This window comes from Nerophis ophidion, linkage group LG24, assembly GCF_033978795.1.
Source record: "Nerophis ophidion isolate RoL-2023_Sa linkage group LG24, RoL_Noph_v1.0, whole genome shotgun sequence".
In the NCBI taxonomy this organism is placed as follows: Eukaryota; Metazoa; Chordata; class Actinopteri; order Syngnathiformes; family Syngnathidae; genus Nerophis; species Nerophis ophidion.
In genome coordinates this window covers 35,249,980-35,276,455 of record NC_084634.1, presented here as the reverse complement: position 1 = coordinate 35,276,455, position 26,476 = coordinate 35,249,980, and the positions used below count along the sequence as shown (strand labels likewise).

Genomic DNA, 26,476 nt, shown 5'->3' with positions numbered 1-26,476 from the left:
TTTTAGGGTCTCCTATGCAGCATTATGCAAGGCAGCATTATCAATAATAACTGGTGGGAGGAACGATGGCGTAAAATAACTATTCTGGTCTAGTCATTTTGACTTTGACTTTGACTTGGAATACAGTACTAGGACTATACTTTTGTGGTATACATTTTTCAGTACTCCCTTGCTGGATTATGTAAGGCAGCATTATTATTAATAACTGGTGGAAGGAACATTGTCATAAAATAACTATACTGGTCCAGTCATTTTCTGTTTATACCTCAAACACTAGGACTGTACTTTTGTAGTATATTTTTTTTTAGGTTCTACTATGCAGTATTATGCAAGGCAGCGTTATTAATAACTGGTGGGAGGAACGATGGCGTAAAATAACTATTCTAGTCTAGTAATTTTGACTTCGACTTGGAATACAGTACTAGGACTGTACTTTTGCGGTATACGTTTTTCAGCCTCTCCCTTGCAGGATTATGTAAGGCGGCATTATTATTAATAACTGGAGGGAGGAACGATGTCATAAAATGACTATTCTGGTCCAGTAATTTTAGGTTTATACCTCGAACACTAGGACTATACTTTTGTAGTATATATTTTTTTAGGGTCTACTATGGCACAATATGCAAGGCAGAGTTATCATTAATAACTGGTGGGAGAAACGATGGCGTAAAATAACTATTCTAGTCTAGTGATTTTGACTTCGACTTGGAATATAGTACTAGGACTGTACTTTTGTGGTGTACGTTTTTCAGCATCTCCCTTGCAGGATTATGTAAGGCGGCATTGTCATTAATAACTGGAGGGAGGAACGATGTCATAAAATAACTATTCTGGTCAAGTAATTTTGGGTTTATACCTCTAACACTAGGACTGTACTTTTGTAGTATATATTTTTTTAGGGTCTACTATGCCACAATATGCAAGGCAGAGTTATCATTAATAACTGGTGGGAGGAACGATGGCGTAAAATAATTATTCTAGTCTAGTAATTTTGACTTCGACTTGGAATACAGTACTAGGACTGTACTTTTGCGGTATACGTTTTTCAGCATTTCCCTTGCAGGATTATGTAAGGCGGCATTATTATTAATAACTGGAGGGAGGAACGATGTCATAAAATGACTATTCTGGTCCAGTAGTTTTAGGTTTATACCTCGAAAACTAGGACTGTACTTTTGTACTATATATTTTTAGGGTCTACTATGCCTCAATATGAAAGGCAGCGTTACCATTAATAACCGGTGAGAGGAATGATGGCGTACAGTAGAATAACTATACTAGTGTAGTAATTTTGAGTTTGTGCTTGCAATACTAGGACTGTACTTTTGTGGTGTATATTTGTCTAGAGTCTACTTTGCAGCATTAGGTAAGGCAACGTCATCATTAATAACTGGTGGGGGGAACGATACCACAAAATAACAATTTTAGTCTAGTAATTTTGGTGTCGTAACACACGGACTTTACTTTTGTGGTTTATTTTTTAAGCCTCCCCTTTGCCGCATGATGCAATGCGGTGTTATTGTTAATAACTGGTGGGAGGAACGATGGCGTAAAATAACTATACTAGTCTAGTAATTTTGAGTTTCTACTTGCAATACTAGCACTGTACTTTTGTTGGATACATTTTTCAGCATCTCCCTTGCAACATTGTGCAAGGCAGCGTCATCATTAATAACTAGTGGGAGGAACAATGTCATAAAATAACTATCCTGGTTTAGTAATTTTGGTTTCATACCTCGAACACTAGGACTGTATTTTTGTAGTATATATTTTTTTAGGGTCTACTATGCAGCATTATGCAAGGCAGCATTATCATTAATAACTAGTGAGAGGAACGATGGCGTAAAATAACTATACTAGTCTATTAATTTTGAGTTTCTACTTTCAATACTAGGACTGTACTTTTGTAGTACATATTTTTTTAGGGTCTACTATTCAGCATTATGCAAGGCAGCATCATCATTAATAACTTGTGAGAGGAACGATGGTGTAAAATAACTATACTAGTCTATTAATTTTGAGTTTCTACTTTCAATACTAGGACTGTACTTTTGTAGTATATATTTTTTTAGGGTCTACTATTCAGCATTATGCAAGGCAGCATCATCATTAATAACTGGTGAGAGGAACGATGGCGTAAAATAACTATACTAGTCTATTAATTTAGAGTTTCTACTTTCAATACTTGGACTGTACTTTTGTAGTACATATTTTTTTTGGGTCTACTATTCAGCATTATGCAAGGCAGCATCATCATTAATAACTGGTGAGAGGAACGATGGCGTAAAATAACTATATAATAGTCTATTAATTTTGAGTTTCTACTTTCAATACTAGGACTGTACTTTTGTAGTACATATTTTTTTAGGGTCTACTATTCAGCATTATGCAAGGCACCTTTATCATTAATAACTGGTGAGAGGAACGATGGCGTAAAATAACTATACTAGTTTATTAATTTTGAGTTTCTACTTTCAATACTAGGACTGTACTTTTGTAGTACATATTTTTTTAGAGTCTACTATGCAGCATTATGCAAGGCAGCATTATCATTAATAACTGGTGAGAGGAACGATGGCGTAAAATAACATACTAGTCTATTAATTTCGAGTTTCTACTTTCAATACTAGGACTGTACTTTTGTAGTACATATTTTTTTAGGGTCTACTATGCAGCATTATGCAAGGCAGCATTATCATTAATAACTGGTGAGAGGAACGATGGCATAGAATTAACTATACTAATGTATTAATTTTGAGTTTTGACTCTCAATACTAGGACTGTACTTTTGTGGTATAATTTTTTCCGTCTAGTTTGCAGCATTATGAAAGGCCGCGTCATCATTAATAACTGGTGGGAGGAATGATACCACAAAATAACTATTCTATTCTAGTAACGTTGGTGTTTTAATAATGCCACTGTACTTTTGGAGTATATTTTTTCAAGCGTCTCCTGGACATTTGGGGCGGTACATCTGGATTAACAGACCTATGTGGTAGTTCCTCCCTTTAAGAAGGGGAACCGGAGGGTGTGTTCCAATTATTGTGGTATCACACCCCTCAGCTTTTTCGGGTAAGGTCTATTCGGGTGTACTGGAGAGCAGGCTACGTCTGATAGTCGGATCTCGGTGTGCAGGGGGGACGTGGCCTGTGGGCCTGCCGCGAAGCGGGGTGTTGCCAAGACTGGCCTCGAAGACAGTGACAGGCGCGTAGATGGCCCAGCTGGGCCTTGTTATTTAATCACCTGTCGCCTTTATTAGCAGCAGCGGTGATGAGACGAGTAGTTGGAGTTGGAGGAGCTGCTGGGCAGATGCAGAAAGACTTGTTGCTGGGAAGCTAAAGGCTCGCACTTCGTGAGAACAAAATAATACACTGAATTCCTGGCAGTTTGTGGTGGTCTGAAGAATCCACTAGAGGGCAACCTCTTCCTTCGGTTTCAGGTGGAGCAGTGTTGTTTTTGTCCTGGTTGTGGAACAGTGGACTAGCTCTATAATCTCGGCAGGGTGCTTGAGGGGTGCATGGGAGTTTGCCCAACCAGTCTACATGTGCTTTTTGGACTTGAATAAGGCATTAGACTCTGACGGGGAGTACTCAGAGTATGGGGTATCGGACTGTCTGATTATGGTGGTCAACTCCCTGTATGATGTACGGTGTCAGGGCTTGGTCCGGATTGTCAGCAGTAAGTCGGACCTGTTTTCAGTAAGGGTTTGACTCCGCCACGGCTGCCCTTGGTCACCAATTCTGTTCATAACTTTTAAGGACAGACTTTCTAGCCACAGTCAGGGTGTTGTTGGGATCTGTTTTGGTGGTTGCAGGATTAGGTCTCTGCTGTTTGCACATGATGTGGTCCTGATGGCTTTATTTGGCCAGGATCTTCAGCTCTCACTGGATCGGTTCACAGTCAAGGGTGAAGCGACTGGGATGTGAATCAGCACCTCCAAGTCCTAGTACATGGTTCCGCCCGGGTTGGGAAAAAAAACATTGCCCCAAGTGAAGGGGTTTAAGCACACGAGTGAGGGAAGAGTGGAACGTGAGATCAACAGGCGGATCGGTGCGGCTTCTGCAGTAATGGGGACACTGCTGTGGTATAGAAGGAGCTTAGCCGGAAGGCAAAGCTCTCAATTTACCGGTTGATGTACGTTCCCATCCTTACCTACGGTCATGAACTTTGGGTTTTGGCCGAAAGGACAAGATCACGGGTACAAACGGCCAAAATTAGTTTCTTCCGTTAGAGGTAAGATAAGAAGCTCAGTCATCCAGGAGGAGCCAAAGTAAAGTCTTTGCTCCTCCACATCCGTTCAGGATCCCCCCCCCGTACGCCTCCCTGGGAAGGTGTGTAGGGGACGTCCGACCGGTAGGTGGCCACGGGGAAGACCCAGGACAAGTCGGATGGACTTTCTTTTCAAGATGGTGCCACTGTAGTGGCTGCTGTTGGCAGGATCTCTGTGCTCTTTGTCATCCTTTTGAGTTCCCGATAGTTCCCTCTTGTTTTCATGTAGTTTTTTTTTTTGCATTTTGGTCCGGGACCCTTTGGGACTGTGTGACAAGGGGTGGCACTCTCGTGACTTCTGCGGGTGCTTTTTCGTGAACTTCTGGATCTGCCTCCCGGTAGCCTTTTGGCCATGGAGACCAGCTGCTGGGTCTCTGCCACACAAGAGTCCGTTTGGAGAGACCGGAGGAGATGCGGATGAAGAGACAGGGCTGCAGAGCTGGCACCGGGCGCCGGGACGGACAAGCTTCACAGTGTCTTGGCTGAATGAGCAGGTGTCGGACACCTCGATCTCCTTGGATGCATCCTCGCTCTTTCATCCGGACTGGACACTGGCGGAGAGTTGGTGGGCAGCCGAGGGCGGCGTTGGCTCTCTTGGTTGCTTTGTTGGGTCCGCTCCTATCTTAGGCCATTCTCCCCCAAACCCAGCAGACGACGGCTTGGTATATATGTTTTTTATTTTTTGTTGTTGTTATACTTTTGTGGCCGTGTGTGGAAGTGGTTCCTCCACCGTCCCCAGCGTTTACCTGTTTTCTCACCTTTTTTGTAAGGGCGCTGGAAGTTGGGAGACTTGTCAGCGATCCTGTTCGGTCTCCCTGTAATGTTAGTCTGATCTTGAATTGGATTGTGCTCAAAATCTTAATTTCCCTTTGGATATTATCAAAATATTTGTGATTCTGATAGACTATGTCTTCTGGCTGGCCTGGGAACGCCCCGGGATCCCCCAGGTGGATTTGGACGAAGTGGCTGCGGAGGGGGAAGTCTGGGCTTGTCAGCTTAGGCAACCCGACTTTGGATAAGACGAAGAAGATGGACGAATGGATGGATAGTTGTGTTTCGTTTCAATCTTAGCTACTAATATTGTACACACCCCATTTCCATATGAGTTGGGCAATTGTGTTAGATGTAAATATAAACGGAATACAATGATTTGCATATAATTTTCAACCCATATTCAGTTGAATGCACTACAAAGACAAGATATTTGATGTTCAAACTGATCAACTTTATTTTTTTTTGCAAATAATAAATAACTTAGAATTTCATGACTGCAACACGTGCCAAAGTAGTTGGGAAAGGGCATGTTCACCACTGTGTTACATCACCTTTTTTTTTAACAACACTCAATAAACGTTTGGGAACTGAGGAAAGTAATTGTTGAAGCTTTGAAAGTGGAATTCTTTCCCATTCTTGTTTTATGTAGAGCTTCAGTCGTTCAACAGTCCGGGTTCTCCGCTGTCGTATTTTACGCTTCATAATGCGCCACACATTTTTGATGGGAGACAAGTCTGGACTGCAGGCGGGCCAGGAAAGTACCTGCACTCTTTTTTTTATGAAGCCACACTGTTGTAACACATGATGAATGTGGCTTGGCATTGTCTTGCTGAAATAAGCAGGGGCGTCCATGAAAAAAGACGGTGCTTAGATGGCAGCATATGTTGTTCCAAAACCTGTATGTACCTTTCAGCATTAATGGTGCCTTCACAGATGTGTAAGTTACCCATGCCTTGGGCACTAATGCACCCCCATACCATCACAGATGCTGGCTTTTTAACTTTGCGTCGATAACTGTCTGGATGGTTCGCTTCCCCTTTGGTCCGGATGACACAATGTCGTATTTTTCCGAAAACAATTTGAAATGTGGACTCGTCAGAACACTTTTCCACTTTGCATCAGTCCATCTTAGATGATCTTAGGCCCAGAGAAGCCGGCGGCGTTTCTGGATGTTGTTGATAAATGGCTTTCGCGTTGCATGGTAGAGCTTTAACTTGCACTTACAGATGTAGCGACCAACTATATTTAGTGACAGTGGTTTTCTGAAGTGTTCCTGAGCCCATGTGGTGATATCTTTTAGAGATTGATGTCGGTTTTTAATACAGGGATCGAAGGTCATGGTCATTCAATGTTGTTTTCCGGCCATGCCGCTTACGTGGAGTGATTTCTCCAGATTCTCTGAACCTTTTGATGATTTTATGGACCGTAGATGTTGAAATCCCTAAATTTCTTGCAATTGCACTTTGAGAAACGTTGTTCTTAAACTGTTTGACTATTTGCTCACGCAGTTGTGGACAAAGGGGTGTACCTCGCCCCATCCTTTCTTGTGAAAGACTGAGCATTTTTTGGGAAGCTGTTTTTATACCCAATCATGGCACCCACCTGTTCCCAATTAGCCTGCACACCTGTGGGATGTCCCAAATAAGTGTTTGATGAACATTCCTCAACTTTATCAGTATTATCACGTGTTGCTGGCATCAAATTTAAAAGTTAATGATTATTTTAACATCAAATATGTTGTCTTTGTAGCATATTCAACTGAATATGGGTTGAAAAGGATTCATTGTATTCTGTTTATATTTACATCTAACACAATTTCCCAACTCATATGGAAACGGGGTTTGTAAGTACATTTGAAATCCTAATTCTGAGGTCGAGCAGGTTTCCAAGCTTCTCTCTTTTCACAGCCGGATAGTCAATGGATGTCACTTTGTGGGTCATGCTGGTTCTGGTCTAGAGTGACGGGCGTCTCACCCAGCAGGTCGTCTTCCAGCGAAGAGCTGTGTTCATAGTTGATAAAGTTTGGGATGTTGAAGTGGGACAAGAACACACAGTCTCTGTCTGGTGTCCTCTCATCTACTATCCGCATGCCTGGGTCCTCCTGATCCATAGCTGCAGGGGGGATACTCCCCGCTTTGGGTGACCCCGTCTGCTCCTCTTCGGGTTTCTGCCTCCTCGTACTGGCTTCGGCCTCACTGACGTAGAAATTGAAGTAAGAGCGGGACTCCGGCAGGACGGGACGACAAAAGGCTTTGTGGTTGTCATCTCTGGGTTGGCTTATGTCCACAAGACCGCTCCGTGGAACATGGATGTTTTCGAAGTCTGGATTCCTGGCAAGAAACCGAGAAAATTGTGATCGCAGCGTTACAAGTTTTGAGACAAAATTCTAAAGCCAAATTATTACTTTTACAAATCCCGTTTCCATATGAGTTTCTCAACCCACATTCTACAACGTTTAAACAACATGCTTTTTGATGTTTCATGAAAGTTGGGTTCTGACGTTGATTTAACATTGAAATTTGGTCATTTCCCAACCCATGTTCTACAAACCCCGTTTCCATATGAGTTGGGAAATTGTGTTAGATGTAAATATAAACGGAATACAATGATTTGCAAATCCTTTTCAACCCATATTCAGTTGAATATGCTACAAAGACAACATATTTGATGTTCAAACTGATAAACATTTTTTTTTTTGCAACTAATCATTAACTTTAGAATTTGATGCCAGCAACACGTGACAAAATAGTTGGGAAAGGTGCCAATAAGTACTGATGAAGTTGAGGAATGCTCATCAAACACTTATTTGGAACATCCCACAGGTGTGCAGGCTAATTGGGAACAGGTGGGTGCCATGATTGGGTATAAAAACAGCTTCCCCAAAAAATGCTCAGTCTTTCACAAGAAAGGATGGGGCGAGGTACACCCCTTTGTCCACAACTGCGTGAGCAAATAGTCAAACAGTTTAAGAACAACGTTTCTCAAAGTGCAAATGCAAGAAATTTAGGGATTTCAACATCTACGGTCCGTAATATCAACAGGTTTAGAGAATCTGGAGAAATCACTCCACGTAAGCGGCATGGCCGGAAACCAACACTGAATGACCGTGACCTTCGATATCTCAGACGGCACTGTATCAAAAACCGACATCAATCTCAAAAGGATATCACCACATGGGCTCAGGAACACTTCAGAAAACCACTGTCACTAAATAAAGTTCATCTCTACATCTGTAAGTGCAAGTTAAAGCTGTACTATGCAAAGGGAAAGCCATTTATCAACAACATCCAGAAACGCCGCTGACTTTTTGGGCCCGAGATCATCTAAGATGGACTGAAGCAAAGTGGTAAAGTGTTCTCTGGTCCTGACGAGTCCACATTTCAAATTGTTTTGGGAAATATTCGACATCGTGTCATGCGGACCAGAGGGGAAGCGAACCATCCAGACTGTTATCGACGCAAAGTTCAAAAGCCGGCATCTGTGGTGGTATGGGGGTGACCCGGCGACCTGAGTCCTCGTTTTGTCTTTTTCATTCAGGTCTTCGAGCTGCTCTTTGTCTAATCCCTCACTTATAACCAGTTTGTCTTGGTAAACCCTACCAGGGAGCATAGAAGCCCCAGGACAACATAGCTCCTGGGATCATTGGGACACACAAACTCCTCTACAACGATAAGGTGGCAGTTCAGAATTGTATCTTTTTTTATTTAATAAATTTGCCAAAAAATATTCAAACAAACTTCATATTATTGTCTGTAGAATTTTGAGGAAAAAATTAATTTATTCCTTTTTGAAATAAAGTGAAGTGAATTATATTTATATAGCGCATTTTCTCTAGTGACTCAAAGCGCTTTACATAGTGAAACCCAATATCTAAGTTACATTTAAACCAGTGTGGGTGGCACTGGGAGCAGGTGGGTAAAGTGTCTTGCCCAAGGACACAACGGCAGTGACTAGGTTGGCAGAGGCGGGAATTGAACCTGCAACCCTCAAGTTGCTGGCACGGCCACTCTACCAACCGAGCTAAACCACCCAGCTAAAATATAGAAAAAGGGAAGTGTTGTGAATACTTTCCGGATGTATGTATGTATGTACAGTTGTGGTCAAAAGTTTACACGCACTTGTAAAGAACATATCATGGCTGTCTTGGGTTTCCAACTCTTATTTTTTTGTGATAGAGTGATTGGAGCACATACTTGTTGTTCATCCGACCACAGAAATGTCCTCCAAACAGTCTTATCTTTGTCCAAATGAAACACAAATTGAGCTGTTTGGACGCAATAACAAGCAATATGTTTGGAGGAGAAAAGGTGAGGCCTTTAGTCCCAGGAACACTACACCTACTGTCAAGCATGGTGGCGGTAGTATTTGGCTCTGGGCCTGTTTTGCTGGCAATGGAACTGGTGCTTGACGGACAGTAAATGGGACAATGAAAAAAGAGGATTACCTCTACTAAGCTCTCAATTTACCCGTCGATCTACGTTCCCTTCCTCACCAGTCGTTTCGTCCAGCTCCTCCCGGGGGATCCCGAGGCGTTCCCAGGCCAGCCGGGAGACATAGTCTTCCCAATGAGTCCTTGGTCTTCCCCGTGGCCTCCTACCGGTCGGACGTGCCCCAAACACCTCCCAAGGGATGCGTCCAGGTGGCATCCTGACCAGATGCCCGGACCACCTCATCGGCTCCTCTCCATGTGGAGGAGCAGCGGCTTTACTTTGAGATAATCCCGGATGATAGAACTTCTCACCCTATCTCTAAGGGAGAGCCCCGCCACCCCGCGGAGGAAACTCATTTCGGCCGCTTGTACCCGAGATCTCGTCTTTTCGGTCATGAGCTTTGGGTTATGACTGAAAGGACAAGATAGGGGGTGGGAGGCCACGGGGAAGACCCAGGACATCTCATTTAATCGATCACTAAATGGTCTGTTGTCCTTCCAGTGTTTCCCCTGGAAAATTTGTTAGTTAAGGTGGTGTCTCTCCTGGGGGAAGGGGGCGCCGCCCGGGGCAGGCGGACGGACGGTGAAGGGGCCGGGTAGGTGTAAGGAACAGTGTAATTTGTCCTGTCGCCACCATCACTTCTCCATCTTACCACAGCCTGGGGGGGGCAATAGACTACAGACTGTGGTGAAGTAAGCCGGCTTCGTGGCCACGGGGAAGACCCAGGACACGTTGGGAAGACTGTCTCCCAACTGGCCTGGGAACGCCTCGGGATCCCCCGGAAGGAGCTGGACGAAATGGCTGGTGAGGAATTGGATCGTAGATCGACCTGTAAATTGAGAGCTTTGCCTTCCGGCTCAGCTCCTTCTTCACTACAACGGATCGATAAAATGTACGCATTACTGAATAGCCGCAACGATCTGCCTGTCAACCTCACGATCCACTCTTCCCTCACTCGTGAACTCCTTTTCTTCGGAAGACTATGTCTCCCGGCTGGCCTGGGAACGCCTCAGGATCCTCCGGGAGGAGCTGGACGAAATAGCTGGTGAGGATCGTAACGTAGATCGACCGGTAAATTGAGAACTTTGCCTTCTGGCTCAGCTCCTTCTTCACCACAACGGATCGATACAGCGTCCACATTACAGAAGACGTCCCACCAATCCGCCTGTCGACCTCACGATCCACTCCTCCCTCGCTCGTGAACAAGACCCCGAGGAACTTGAACTCCTCCACTTTGGAAGACTGTGTCTCCCGGCTGGCCAGGGAACGCCTCGGGATCTCCCAGGAGGAGCTGGACGAAATTTCTGGTGAGGATGGGATCGTAGATCGACAGGTAAATTGAGAGCTCTGCCTTCCGGCTCAGCTCCTTCTTCACCACGACGGATCGATACAGCGTCCGCATTACTGAAGACGCTGGAGCGATCCGCCTGTCGATCTCACGATCCACTCTTCCCTCCCTAGTGAACAAAACCGCGAGGTACTTGAACTCCTCCACTTTGGAAGACTATGTGTCCCGGCTGGCCAGGGAACGCCTCGGGATCCCCCAGGAGGAGCTGGATGAAATGGCTGGTGATGATGGGATCGTAGATCGACCGGTAAATTGAGAGCTTTACCTTCCGGCTCAGCTCCTTCTTCACCACAACGGATCGATACAGCGTCTGCATTACTTAAGACGCCGCACCAATCCGCCTGTCGATTTTACCATCAACTCTTCCCTCACTCGTGAACAAGACCCTGAGGTACTAGAACTCCTCCACTTTGGAAGACTATGTCTCCCGGCTGGCCAGGGAACGCCTCGGGATCCCCCAGGGAGGAGCCGGATGAAATGGCTAGTGCAGATCGTAACGTAGATCGACCGGTAAATTGAGAGCTTTGCCTTCCGGCTCAGCTCCTTCTTCACCACAATGGATCTATACAGCGTCTGCATTACTTAAGACGCCGCACCAATCCGCCTGTCGATTTTACCATCAACTCTTCCCTCACTCGTGAACAAGACCCTGAAGTACTAGAACTCCTCCACTTTGGAAGACTATGTCTCCCGGCTGGCCAGGGAACGCCTCAGGATCCCCCAGGAGGAGCTGGATGAAATGGCTGGTGATGATTGGATCGTAGATCGACTGGTAAATTGAGAGCTTTGCCTTCCGGCTCAGCTCCTTCTTCACCACAACGGATCGATTTCAGCATTACAGAAGACGTCACACCAATCCGCCTGTCTACCTCACGAGCCACTCTTCCCTCACTCGTGAACAAGACCCCGAGGTACTTGAACTCCTTCACTTTGGAATATTATGTCTCCCGGCTGGCCTGGAAACGCCTCGGGATCCCCCGGGAGGAGCTGGATGAAATGGCTAGTGAGGATCGTAACATAGACCGACCGGTAAATTGAGAGCTTTGCCTTCCGGCTCAGCTCCTTCTTCACCACAACGGATCAATACAGCGTCCGCATAACTAAAGACGCCGCACCGATCAAGCCCGTCGACCTCACGATCCACTTTCCCCCCACTCCTGAACAAGACCCCGAGGTACTTGAACTCCTCCACTTGGGAACATCTCCCGGCTGGCCTGGTAACGCCTCGGGATCCCCCAGGAGGAGCTGGATAAAATGGCTGGTGAGGATGGGAACGTAGATTAACCGGTTAATTGAGAGCTTGGCCTTCCGGCTCAGCTCCTTCTTCACCACAACGGATCGATGCAGCGTGCGCTTTACTAAAGACGCCGCCTGTCCATCTCATGATCCACTCTTCCCTCCCTAGCGAACAAGACCCCAAGGTACTTGAACTCCTCCACTTTTGGAAGTGTTTGCCTGGTAACGCCTCGGGATCCCCCGGGAGTCGCTGGACAAAGTAGCTAGGGAGAGGAAAGCCTGGGCTTCCCTGCTTAGGCTGCTGCCCCCGCGACCCGACCTCGGATAAGCGGAAGAAGATGAATGACATTTTTTTTTTTTTACTCACTCTTGGTGTGGCGGTCCCGTCTTGGTGAGCAGCAGGAGAAGAAAAAACATAAAAATAACAAAGACTGCAAGTCCGACCCAGAATCCGATTACTATGGAGTCTACAATGAGAGGACATACATACATACATACATACATACATACATACATGTATACACACGTATGTGAAGTGTCGACTTGATGGATTTGGCGTGCATTAAGTAGTTACTTGCAGAAATCTTACATCTGTGTGCTTTGAGTCCCTCAAAAGAGACGGGCTCCTCGTCGTAATATTCATATTGCCACACGTAGTCGCCTCGCCGCGCACTGCTTTGGCTCCGGTTGTGCGAACTCATGTCATCCTTGAAGGCAGTCGACAAGATGACAATAAATTCCAAATTGTTGATTAAAAAAAAACAGCAACAACAACAAAAACACATAAAGTTTACCTTCCTCCTGTAGGATGTCCTCTGTGCTGAAAATCCTTGGGCTGGTTACGTTGGCGGAGTTAATGTGTGAAAATGAATGAAAAGAGAATATTCATCGGTAGAAATGAATCCCATCGGTCTGAGGGAAGAAGGAGCTTTCCTCTCGGCGTGCGAGCGCGGCGGCGCACTGACAGAAAAAAAGACCTGCAACAACGACTCCTCATGCCCTCTCTCGATGTGGGCGGGCAAAAGTGCGGGAGAGGAATTGTTGAAGCAGAAATTATTTGCAAAGCCTGTGTCTCAATCCATCCATCATCTTCCGCTTATCCAAGGTCGGGTCGCGGGGGCAGCAGCCTAAGCAGGGAAACCCAGACTTCCCTCTCCCCAGCCACTTCGTCTAGCTCTTCCCGGGGGATCCCGAGGCGTTCCCAGGCCAGCCGGGAGACATAGTCTTCCCAACGTGTCCTGGGTCTTCCCCGTGGCCTCCTACCGGTTGGACGTGCCCTAAATACCCCCCTTTGGAGGCGTTCGGGTGGCATCCTGACCAGATGCCCGAACCACCTCATCTGGCTCCTCTCGATGTGAAGGAGCAGCGGCTTTACTTTGAGTTCCTCCCGGATGGCAGAGCTTCTCACCCTATCTCTAAGGGAGAGCCCCAAACTCATTTCGGCCGCTTGTACCCGTGATCTTATCATTTCGGTCATGACCCAAAGCTCATGACCATAGGTGAGGATGGGAACGTAGATCGACCGGTAAATTGAGAGCTTTGCCTTCCGGCTCAGCTCCTTCTTCACCACAACGGATCGATACAACGTCCGCATTACTGAAGACGCCGCACCGATCCGCTTGTCGATCTCACGATCCACTCTTCCCCCACTCGTGAACAAGACTCCTAGGTACTTGAACTCCTCCACTTGGGGCAGGGTATCCTCCCCAACCCGGAGATGGCATTCCACCCTTTTCCGGGCGAGAACCATGGACTCGGACTTGGAGGTGCTGATTCTCATTCCGGTCGCTTCACACTCGGCTGCGAACCGATCCAGCGAGAGCTGAAGATCCCGGTCAATCCGTGTCTCAACCCGTTATTCATAAAGTAGATTAATAAGAACACACTAGCATATTATTTATTGATTCTGGTTTATTGAAACTGCAGAACTGCCCGGATCATAACATATTCTTGTTTTGTTCCGTTTTTGTATCATATTGACTTCCTTAGTTCCTGTTTCTTCTGTCACCATGGCTGCTTATTATTTTCACCTGCCACGGTTTCCAGACGCACACCTGTTTTGCTAATAACCGTCCTTATTTAAACCTGCCTTTTCTGTCCATTCACTCTGGCTTCGTAAGTTTGTGTTACTCGCAATTTATCCTCGACTCGGTAATCCCTTTCCTGTTCCTCTAGCTCCCATGCTAGATTTTTTTTTTGCCTGTTGTGCCTTATACAAGTTTTTCTGTTATTTCCCTAGCTCTCATGCTAGCACTTTTGGGTTCTCTCTAGCTCTCATGCTAGTTCTGTTCGTTCGCTTTTCTGCCTAGTACCAGTGTTTCCGTTCTTTAGTCCGTTTTTAGTTTAAATAAACCATTATTTCTTACCTTCACGCTGTGTCCGAGCCCGATCTGCTTCAAGGAAGAACGAACCGCATCACGATGCCCCGAAGACGTTGCACAGGAGCTAGTAAAGCTACAGACATTGTGTGTCATGTTTAAGGCTAAAAGTCAAACATTACCAGCAAATTTGACAAAAGATGTTTGTCATCACTTCTGAGAATACAGAGCATAGAAGAAAAGGACATTTCAAACATCAGTATTCAAGGACAACTTTAAAACAATTGTTTACATACTTGCCAACCTTGAGACCTCCGATTTCGGGAGGTGGTGGGGCGTGGTTGGGGGCGTGGCTAAGAAGGGAGGAGTATATTTACAGCTGTTGTGTGCGCAATTGTGCACTGCACTCTCTAACAGACGTAGATGTTATTGTCACATATACATGATTGATTGATTGATTGAAATTTGTATTAGTAGATTGCACAGTTCAGTACATATTCCGTACAATTGACCACCAAATAGTAACACCCGAATAAGTTTTTCAACTTGTTTAAATCCACGTTAATCAATTCATGGTACAAATGTATACTATCAGCATAATACAGTCATCACACAAGTTAATCATCATAGTATATACATTGAATTATTCACATTATTTACAATCCGGGGAGTGGGATTAGGATGGTTTGGTTGATATCAGTACTTCAGTCATCAACAATTGCATAAACAGAGAAATGGACATTGAAACAGCGTAGGTCTTACTTAGTAGGATATGTACAGCCAGCAGAGAACATAGTGAGTTCAGATAGCATAAGAACAAGTATATACATTAAAAATGCATTCGATTATTTATATTAGGTCATTTACAATCCGGGGGAGATGGGAAGGGAATGGAGGAGGGTATTACTATAGGGTTGAAGTTGCCTGGAGGTGTTGTGGTGCATGTACAGTAGATGGCAGTATTGTCCTGTTTAAGAGTGTCACAACATCGCTGTTTACTGCAGACAAACTGCTTTACGGTAGACGAAAACGTGACTGCTGTTGTTGTGTGTTGTTACCACGCTGGGAGGATGTTAATGAAACTGCCTAACAATAAACCCACATAAGAAACCAAGAACTCGCCCTCGATCATTCTACAGTTATAACGTCATTTGGGCAGGCACTCTCTTTATATTGTGGGAAAGCGGACGGGAAAAGAGGCTGTCCTCACTCAGGTACGCATGGAGCTGGAGGAGGCGTGGATTCCAGCTCCGGGAGATTTTCAGGAGAAAATTTGTCCGAGGAGGTTTTCGGGGGAGGCGCTGAATTTCAGGAGTCTCCTGGAAAATCAGGGAGAGTTGGCAAATATGATTGTGTACATCAGTGGTGGGGGTTCAACTATGGATTTCTCTTTGCAATGAGATAAAAGACTGTCAAAATATATTCCAATTGAAAAAAAATATATAAAGACAGAACAATAGGATCACATGGACAGCCATAAGTGTTTACATTTTGCTTTTTATTTATTATTTAACTTTTTTTTTTGGTCTGGTTTTGTATTTGTTTTTTATCATTCCGTGAAGTGTACGTATTTTTCAGAGTATAAGTCGCTCCGGAGTATAAGTCGCACCTGACCAAAATGCATAATAAGAAGGAAAAAATATATATAAGTCGCATTTTTTAGGGAAATTTGTTTGATAAAACCCAACACCAAAAATAAACATTTGAAAGGCCATTTAAAATAAATAAAGACTAGCGAACAATAGTCTGAATAAGTGTACGTTATATGAGGCATAAATAACCAACTGAGAAGGATAGGATAGGTCTTTATTGTCATTGCACAAGTACAACAAAATTTTGTTTTCAGCACAAACCTGTTCAAGGTTAGACAAAGAAACAGTGTACAAGGTTACAGAACAAGAACGCTGTAAAAGATGGGAAAAAGGTAAATGCTGGGGAAGGACAAGTAAAAAAATACAATCCAGACTGGGCCCCCTTAGAAGCCCGGTCTGGATTGTACTTTTTTGTAGGACTCGAACCTGGTTATATATTTGACATTTTATTACAGATATTACAGCTTGTCGCTGAGATTTGATGACCTATGTTGAGTAAAACATGCTAGTTGGATAGTAGATGGCAGTCAAATATAATATATACATGTAGGCTGCACTATGATGGCAATATAACTCAAGTAAACAACACCAACATTTTATATGTTCCATTGAAAATATAGAACATTTTGGTTTTGCTTACCGACCTCGAAGCAATTTTATTTGGTACATGCTGTAATAAGTGTGACCAGTAGATGGCAGTCAAACATAAGAGTCACGTGTAGACTGCGATATGACGGCAATATGACTCGAGTAAACAACACCAATATTTTATATGTTCCACACTGCAAAAACTGAAATCTAAGTAAGATGAAATATCTCAAATAAGGGTGATATTTGCTTATTTTATGTCTGATAAGATACGTTTTCTCACTAAGCAGATTTTATGTTAGTGTTTTATTTGTTTTAAGTGTTTTGGTCCTAAATGATTTCGGTAAGATATTACAGCTTGTTGCTGAGATTTGATGACCTATGTTGAGTAAAACATGATAGTTGGATAGTAGATGGCAGTCAAACATAAGATATACATGTAGATACCATGAATTGATTAACGTGGACCCCGACTTAAACAAGTTGAAAAACTTATTCGGGTGTTACCATTTAGTGGTCAATTGTACGGAATATGTACTGTACTGTGCAATCTACTAATAAAAGTATCAATCAATCAATCAATCAAAGACTGCACTACGATGGCAATATAACTCAAGTAAACAACACCAACATTTTATATGTTCCATTGAAAATATAGAACATTTTGGTTTTGCTTACCGACCTCGAAGCAATTTTATTTGGTACATGGTGTAATGATAAGTGTGACCAGTAGATGGCAGTCAAACATAAGAGTCACGTGTAGACTGCAATATGACGGCAATATGACTCGAGTAAACAACACCAACATTTTATATGTTCCACACTGCAAAAACTGAAATCTGAGTAAGATGAAATATCTCAAATAAGGGTGATATTTGCTTATTTTCTGTCTGATAAGATAAGTCTTCTCACTAAGCAGATTTTATGTTAGTGTTTTACTTGTCTTTAGTGTTTTGGTCCTAAATGATCTTAGTAAGATATTGCAGCTTGTTGCTGAGATTTAATGACTTATATTGAGTAAAACATACTAGTTGGATAGTAGATGGCAGTCAAACATAAGATATACATGTAGACTGCACTACGATGGCAATATGACTCAAGTAAACAACACCAACATTTTATATGTTCCATTGAAAATATAGAACATTTTGGTTTTGCTTACTGACCTCGAAGCAATTTTATTTGGTACACAGTGTAATAAGTGTGACCAGTAGATGGCAGTCAAACATAAGAGACACGTGTAGGCTGCAGAATGATGGCAATATGACTCAAGTAAACAACGCCAAATTTTTATATGTTCCACACTGCAAAAACTGAAATCTAAGTAAGATTAAAATATCTCAAATAAGGGTGATATTTGCTTATTTTCTGTCTGACAAGATAATTCTTCTCACTAACCAAATTTTATGTTAGTGTTTTATTTTTTTTAAGTGTTTTGGTCCTAAATGATTTCGGTAAGATATTACAGCTTGTTGCTGAGATTTGATGACCTATGTTGAGTAAAACATGCTAGTTGGATAGTAGATGGCAGTCAAACATAAGATATACATGTAGACTGCACTACGATGGCAATATAACTCAAGTAAACAACACCAACATTTCATACGTTCCATTGAAAATATAGAACATTTTGGTTTTGCTTACCGACCTCGAAGCAATTTTATTTGGTACATGGTGTAATGATAAGTGTGACCAGTAGATGGCAGTCAAACATAAGAGACACGTGTAGACTGCAATATGACGGCAATATGACTCGAGTAAACAACGCCAACATTTTATATGTTCCACACTGCAAAAACTGAAATCTAAGTAAGATTAAAATATCTCAAATAAGGGTGATATTTGCTTATTTTATGTCTGATAAGATAAGTCTTCTCACTAAGCAGATTTTATGTTAGTGTTTTACTTGTTTTAAGTGTTTTGGTCCTAAATGATCTTAGTAAGATATTACAGCTTGTTGCTGAGATTTGATGACCTATTTTGAGTAAAACATGCTTGAAACTTGAAAATCAATTACACCGCCTCTAAAAAGTACCGGTCCTCCACCTCTTCGCCCCCGTCACGTCGAGGCATTGTGGGTTTTACGAGCATGTTCGGCAGCGCACAATCACGTAGTAATTACAAGCAGATACAGTGTGTAGACAGAAAAGGGAGAGCGGACGCATTTTGGCTTAAAAACTAACGATAAAGTTATAACACAGAAACGCCCTCAGGAAGAGGTGCTTTAAGACGTGGCTAACTAGCCAGCGACTAACGCGCATCCACAGTGTTTTAGCCTCTTTTAAATCACTAATCCTCGCCTCCATGGCAACAAATAAAGTGAGTTTCTTACGAGTATCATTATCCCTGCAGAACGAGTAATAGCTAAACATGCTTCGCTACACTGAATGTAAACAAATGCCATGGGTGGATATACACTTGACATCCACTGTACTGATACCAAGTACAGGAGTGTATCGAGTTGATACTACTATGATTACATCGATTATTTTTATCATCACAAAATATTCGTTATTAGTGAGAATATACTTATTTTAAGGTACTTTTGGCTTCATTCAGGTTAGTCTTCACAAGCCAAATGTTCTTGTTCTATTGGCAGATAATTTTGCTTGGTTCAAATAAGATACCCCTCTTTTTTATTTTTTGTCATTGTTTTTGAACACTGACTTTTGGCAGGGCACACTGGGGTTGGCCGTATAAACAACTTTAACACTGTTACAAATATGCACCACACTGTGAACCCACACCAAACAAGAATGACAAAACACATTTCGGGAAAACATCCGCACCGTAACACAACATTAAAACAACAGAACAAATACTCAGAATCCATTACAGCACTACCTCTTCCGGGACGCTACAATATACACCCACCGCTACCACCAAACCCCGCCCCACCTCAACCCCGCCCCCATGTCCTGAATTCGGAGGTCTCAAGGTTGGCAAATATGCTTCGAGGGCGGTAAGCAAAACCAGAATTAATTCATACATTAGGCTATAAGGTGCACTGTCGAGTTTTGTGAAAAAATAAATAAATTTAGGCGCACCTTATAGTACGTAAATAATAAAATACGGTATGTTACAAACTCTTGTAGAGTAAATGGTGGTTTGCTGTGTGAACTGTTTACACTGTGAACCCACACCAAACAAGAATGACTCCCATTTGCACCGTAACACAACATAAACACAACAGAACAAATACCCAGAATCCCTTGGAGCACTACCTCTTCCGGGACGCTCCGACATACATCTCCCGCTACCACCAAACCCCGCCCCTTCCCAACCCCGCCCACCTCAACGCCGCCCCATGACCTGAATTCGGAGGTCTCAAGCTTGGCAAGTATGCTTCGAGGGCGGTAAGCAAAACCAGAATTAATTCGTACATTAGGTTATAAGGTGCACTGTCGAGTTTTGTGAAAAAAAAATAAAAAAATTATAATTTAGGTGCACTTTATAGTCCGGAAATACTAAAATGATAATTAAATACGGTATGTTGCAAACTCTTGTAGAGTAAATGGTGGTTTGCTGTGTGAACTGTTTACACTGTGAACCCACACCAAACAAGAATGACTCCCATCCGCACTGTAACACAACATAAACACAACAGAACAAATACCCAGAACGCATGCTTACCTTAGCTAAAGCTAATTATTACTCAAATCTCATCCACCGTAATAAAAACGATCCTAAATTTTTGTTTAGTACGGTAGCATCGCTAACCCAACAAGGGACTCCTTCCAGTAGCTCCACCCACTCAGCTGATGACTTTATGCAATTCTTTAGTAAGAAAATTGAAGTCATTAGAAAGGAGATTAAAGACAATGCGTCCCAGCTACAACGGGGTTCTATTAACACTGACACGATTGTATATACGGCGGATACTGCCCTCCAAAATAGTTTCTCTCGTTTTGAGGAAATAACATTAGAGGAATTGTTACGTGTAAATGGAATAAAACAAACATGTTTACTTGAGCCTCTTCCTGGGAAACTGATCAAGGAGCTCTTTGTATTATTAGTTCCATCAGTGCTAAGTATTATAAACTTATCACTTTCCTCTGGCACTGTTCCCTTAGCATTTAGAAAAGCGGTTATTCATCCTCTTCTTAAAAGACCTAACCTCGATCCTGACCTCATGGTAAACTACCGACCGGTGTCTCACCTTCCCTTTTATTTCAAAAATCCTCGAAAAAAATTGTTGCGGAGCAGTTAAATGAACACTTAGCGTCTAACAATCTATGTGAAACCTTTCAATCCGGTTTCAGGGCAAATCACTCGACGGAGACAGCCCTCGCAAAAATGACTAATGATCTATTGCTAACGATGGATTCTGATGCGTCATCTATGTTGCTGCTCCTCGATCTTAGCGCTGCTTTCGATACTGTCGATCATAATATTTTATTAGAACGTATCAAAACACGAATTGGTATGTCAGACTTAGCCCTGTCTTGGTTTAACTCTTATCTTACTGATAGGATGCAGTGTGTCTCCCATAACAATGTGACCTCGGACTACGTTAAGGTAACGTGTGGAGTCCCCAGGGTTCGGTCCTTGGCCCTGCACTCTTCAGCATCCACATGCTGCCGCTAGGTGACATCATACGCAAATACGGTGTTAGCTTTCACTGTTATGCTGATGACACCCAACTCTACATGCCCCTAAAGCTGACCAACATGCCGGATTGTAGTCAGCTGGAGGCGTGTCTTAATGAAATTAAACAATGGATGTCCGCTAACTTTTTGCAACTCAACGCCAAAAAAACGGAAATGCTGATTATCGGTCCTGCTAGACACCGAACTCTATTTAATAATACAACTGTAACATTTGACAACCAAACAATTAAACAAGGCGGCACGGTAAAGAATCTGGGTATTATCTTCGACCCAACTCTCTCCTTTGAGGCACACATTAAAAGCGTTACTAAAACGGCCTTCTTTCATCTCCGCAATATCGCAAAAATTCGCTCCATTCTGTCCACTAAAGACGCTGAGATCATTATCCATGCGTTTGTTACGTCTCGCCTCGACTACTGTAACGTATTATTTTCGGGTCTCCCCATGTCTAGCGTTAAAAGATTACAGTTGGTACAAAATGCGGCTGCTAGACTTTTGACAAGAACAAGAAAGTTTGATCACATTACGCCTGTACTGGCTCACCTGCACTGGCTTCCTGTGCACTTAAGATGTGACTTTAAGGTTTTACTACTTACGTATAAAATACTACACGGTCTAGCTCCATCCTATCTTGCCGATTGTATTGTACCATATGTCCCGGCAAGAAATCTGCGTTCAAAGGACTCCGGCTTATTAGTGATCCCCAAAGCCCAAAAAAAGTCTGCGGGCTGTAGAGCTTTTTCATTTCGGGCTCCAGTACTCTGGAATGCCCTCCCGGTAACAGTTCGAGATGCTACCTCAGTAGAAGCATTAAAGTCTCACCTTAAAACTCATTTGTATACTCTAGCCTTTAAATAGACTCCCTTTTTAGACTAGTTGATCTGCCGTTTCTTTTCTTTTTCTTCTATGTCCCACTCTCCTTTGTGGAGGGAGTCCGGTCCGATCCGGTGGCCATGTACTGCTCGCCTGTGTATCGGCTGGGGACATCTCTGCGCTGCTGATCAGCCTCCGCTTGGGATGGTTTCCTGCTGGCTCCGCTGTGAACGGGACTCTCGCTGCTGTGTTGGATCCGCTTTGGACTGGACTCTCGCGACTGTGTTGGATCCATTATGGATTGATCTTTCACAGTATCATGTTCTCATATGTTCTCATAGTCATCAGTATCATCAGTATCACAGTATCATGTTCTCATAGTCATCATTGTCACCGACGTCCCACTGGGTGTCAGTTTTCCTTGCCCTTATGTGGGCCTACCGAGGATGTCGTAGTGGTTTGTGCAGCCCTTTGAGACACTAGTGATTTAGGGCTATATAAGTAAACATTGATTGATTGATTGATTGAACCCCTTGCAGCACTAACTCTTCCGGGACGCTACAATATACACCCCTGCTACCACTAAAACCCCGCCCCTTCCCAACCCCGCCCACCTCAACTCTGCCCCCATGTCCCGAATTCGGAGGTCTCAAGGTTGGCAAGTACGCTTCGAGGGCGGTAAGCAAAACCAGAATTAATTCATACATTAGGTTATGAGGTGCACTGAGTTTTGTGAAAAAAATAAATAAATTTAGGTGCACCTTTTATAGTACGAAAATAATTATAAAATACGGTATGTTGCAAACTCTTGTATAGTAAATGGTGGTTTGCTGTGTGAACTGTTTACACTGTGAACCCACACCAAACAAGAATGACTCCCATCCGCACTGTAACACAACAGAACAAATCCCCAGAACCTCTTGCAGCACTAACTCTTCCAGGACGCTACAATATACACCCCTGCTACCACCAAACTACACCCCCATGTCCCAAATTCGGAGGTCTCAAGGTTGGCAAGTATGCTTCGAGGGCGGTAAGCAAAACCAGAATTAATTCATACATTAGGTTATAAGCTGCACTGAGTTTTGTGAAAAAATAAATAAATTTCGGTGCACCTTTTTATAGTACGAAAATAATTAATAATATACGGTATGTTGCAAACTCTTGTATAGTAAATGGTGGTTTGCTGTGTGAACTGTTTACACTGTGAACCCACACCAAACAAGAATGACTCCCATCCGCACTGTAACACAACATAAACACAACAGAACAGAACCCCTTGCAGCACTAACTCTTCCGGGACGCTACAATATACACCCCTGCTACCACCAAACTACACCCCCATGTCCCGAATTCGGAGGTCTCAAGGTTGGCAAGTATGCTTCGAGGGCGGTAAGCAAAACCAGAATTAATTCATACATTAGGTTATAAGGGCCACTGAGTTTTGTGAAAAAAATAAATACATTTAGGTGCACCTTTTATAGTACGAAAATAATTATAAAATACGGTATGTTGCAAACTCTTGTATAGTAAATGGTGGTTTGCTGTGTGAACTGTTTACACTGTGAACCCACACCAAACAAGAATGACTCCCATCCGCACTGTAACGCAACATAAACACAACAGAACAGACCCCCTTGCAGCACTAACTCTTCCGGGACGCTACAATATATACCCCTGCTACCACTAAAACCCCGCCCCTTCTTAACCCCACCCCCATTTCCTGAATTCAGAGGTCTCAAGGTTGGCAAGTATGCTTCGAGGGCGGTAAAAAAAAGACAGAAATTATTCGTACATTAGGTTATAAGGCGCACTGTCGAGTTTTGTGAAAAACAAAACAAAAAAATTTAGGTGCACCATATAGTCCGGAAATGATAAAATACGGTATCTTGCAAACTCTTGTAGAGTAAATGATGGTTTGCTGTGTGAACTGTTTACACTGTGAACCCACACCAAACAAGATTGCCTCCCATTTGCACCGTAACACAAGCTAAACACAACAGAACAAATACCCAGAACCCCTTGCAGCACTACATCTTCCGGGACGCTACTACATACATCTTCCGCTACCACCAAACCCCGCCCCTTCCCAACCCCGCCCACCTCAATTCTGCCCCATTTCCCGATTTCGGAGGTCTCAAGCTTGGCAAGTATGCTTTGAGGGCGGTAAACAAAACCAGAATTAATTCATACATTAGGTTATAAGGCGTACTGTTGAGTTTTGTGAAAAAAAAAAGAATTTAGGTGCACCTTATAGTACGGAAATAATAAAATAATTATAAAATACGGTATGTTACAAACTCTCGTAGAGTAAATGGTGGTTTGCTGTGTGACCTGTTTACACTGTGAACCCACACCAAACAAAAATGACTCCCATTTGCACCGTAACACAACATAATCACAACAGAACAAATACCCAGAATCCCTTGCACCACTAACTCTTCCAGGACGCTACTACATATATCTTCCGCGACCACCAAACCCTGCTCTTTCCAAACCCCGCCCACCTCAATTCTGCCCCATTTCCCGAATTCGGAGGTCTCAAGGTTGGCAAATATGCTTCGAGGGCGGTAAGCAAAACCAGAATTAATTCGTGCATTAGGTTATAAGGTGCACTGTCGAGTTTTGTGAAAAAATAAATAAATCTAGGTGCACCTTATAGTCTGGAAATAATAATAAAATACAGTATGTTGCAAACTCTTGTATAGTAAATGGTGGTTTGCTGTGTGAACTGTTTACACTGTGAACCCACACCAAACAAGAATGACTCCCATCCGCACTGTAACACAACAGAACAAATACCCAGAATCCCTTGCAGCACTAACTCTTCCGGGACGCTACAATATATACCCCTGCTACCACTAAAACCCCGCCCCTTCTTAACCCCACCCCCATTTCCCGAATTCAGAGGTCTCAAGGTTGGCAAGTATGCTTCGAGGGCGGTAAAAAAAAGAAAGAAATAATTCGTACATTAGGTTATAAGGCGCACTGTCGAGTTTTGTGAAAAACAAAGCAAAAAAATTTAGGTGCACCATATAGTCCGGAAATGATAAAATACGGTATCTTGCAAACTCTTGTACAGTAAATGATGGTTTGCTGTGTGAACTGTTAACACGGTGAACCCACACCAAACAAGAATGACTCCCATCCGCACTGTAACGCAACATAAACACAACAGAACAGAACCCCTTGCAGCACTTACTCTTCCGGGACGCTACAATATACACCCCTGCTACCACCAAACTACACCCCCATGTCCCGAATTCGGAGGTCTCAAGGTTGGCAAGTATGCTTCGAGGGCGGTAAGCAAAACCAGAATTAATTCGTACATTAGGTTATAAGGTGCACTGTCGAGTTTTGTGAAAGAAAAATAATTTAAGGGCACCTAAGATCCGGAAATGATAATAAAATACAGTATGTTGCAAACTCTTGTATAGTAAATGGTGGTTTGCTGTGTGAACTGTTTACACTGTGAACCCACACCAAACAAGGATGACTCCCATCCGCACTGTAACACAACATAAACACAATAGAACAGGATCCCTTGCAGCACTAACTCTTCCGGGACGCTACAATATACACCCCTGCTACCACCAAACTACACCCCCATATCCCAAATTCGGAGGTTGGCAAGTATGCTTCGAGGGCGGTAAGCAAAACCAGAATTAATTCATACATTAGGTTATAAGGCGCACTGTCGAGTTTTGTGAAAGAAAAAAAAATATATAATAATTTAAGTGCACCTTATAGTCCGGAAATGATAATAAAATACAGTATGTTGCAAACTCTTGTAGAGTAAATGGTGGTTTCTTAAGAGCAACTAACAATAAAAAAATACAAAAATACAGTTGTGACGTCACAGTATATATGGTGGTCGTTGTAACTTTATGGTGATTAAGTTATAGTAAATTGCTGTTAAAAACAACAACACATTTACAGCAAATCACTGTGAAAGTAACACAAATAATAAGCCCTCATTTTTAACAGCGCACGCGTCACAGCCAATTATGCAAATCCACCCCGTGAGTTTCAACCTTGCACACATTTTTTTTCTTCGCTCCCTTTCTAGGCGAGCTTATTGTATCCGACCAGGTGGTTTCCAAGGTAACGCTCAAAAGCGAGACGTGGTGCAGGCCAAACCGAACATTGGTCTTAAACAAGCACTTACTCGGATGCCTCAAGGCGGTATGATCAGGTTGGGGTCAACCTTAACCTTATTTTTATTTGTATTTTTATGTGCATACACTGCAAAAACTGAAATCTAAGTAAGATGAAATATCTCAAATAAGGCTGATATTTGCTTATTTTTTGTCTGATAAGATTATTCTTCTCACTAAGCAGATTTTAGGTTAGTGTTTTACTTGTTTTAAGTGTTTTGGTCCTAAATGATCTCAGTGAGATATCACAGCTTGTTGCTCAGATCTAATGACCTTCCATCATCCATCCATTTTTCTACCGCTTGTCCCTTTTTTGGGGTGGCTGTAGCCCAGGGGTCAGC

The 26,476-nt window shown here is 43.1% G+C and overlaps 2 protein-coding genes across 2 annotated transcripts in view; one reads left to right on the top strand and one right to left on the bottom strand.

The window, feature by feature from the left end:
• The window catches only part of LOC133542255 (protein ripply2-like), a 58,965-nt gene that overhangs the window by 7,342 nt on the left and 25,147 nt on the right, over positions 1-26,476 (top strand). The window lies entirely within an intron of this gene.
• LOC133542274 (melanocortin-2 receptor accessory protein 2A-like) lies at positions 6,926-12,758 on the bottom strand. Its single transcript, XM_061886247.1, has 3 exons — positions 12,647-12,758; positions 12,425-12,524; positions 6,926-7,373 (listed from the first exon to the last, which is right to left on the bottom strand). The coding sequence occupies exons 1-3, from the start codon at positions 12,756-12,758 to the stop codon at positions 6,959-6,961; spliced, it is 627 nt and encodes a 208-aa protein (XP_061742231.1). The 3' UTR covers positions 6,926-6,958.

Bases quoted from the DNA above. Each gene is read 5' to 3' on its own strand.
- LOC133542274 (XM_061886247.1), bottom strand. From the start codon at position 12,758: ATGAGTTCGCACAACCGGAGCCAAAGCAGTGCGCGGCGAGGCGACTAC. The intron at 12,525-12,646 runs GTAAGATTTCTG...CTCTCATTGTAG, and splicing joins GGGACTCAAAGCACACAGAT to ACTCCATAGTAATCGGATTC. The intron at 7,374-12,424 runs GTGAGTAAAAAA...GTTTCTTGCCAG, and splicing joins ACGGGACCGCCACACCAAGA to GAATCCAGACTTCGAAAACA.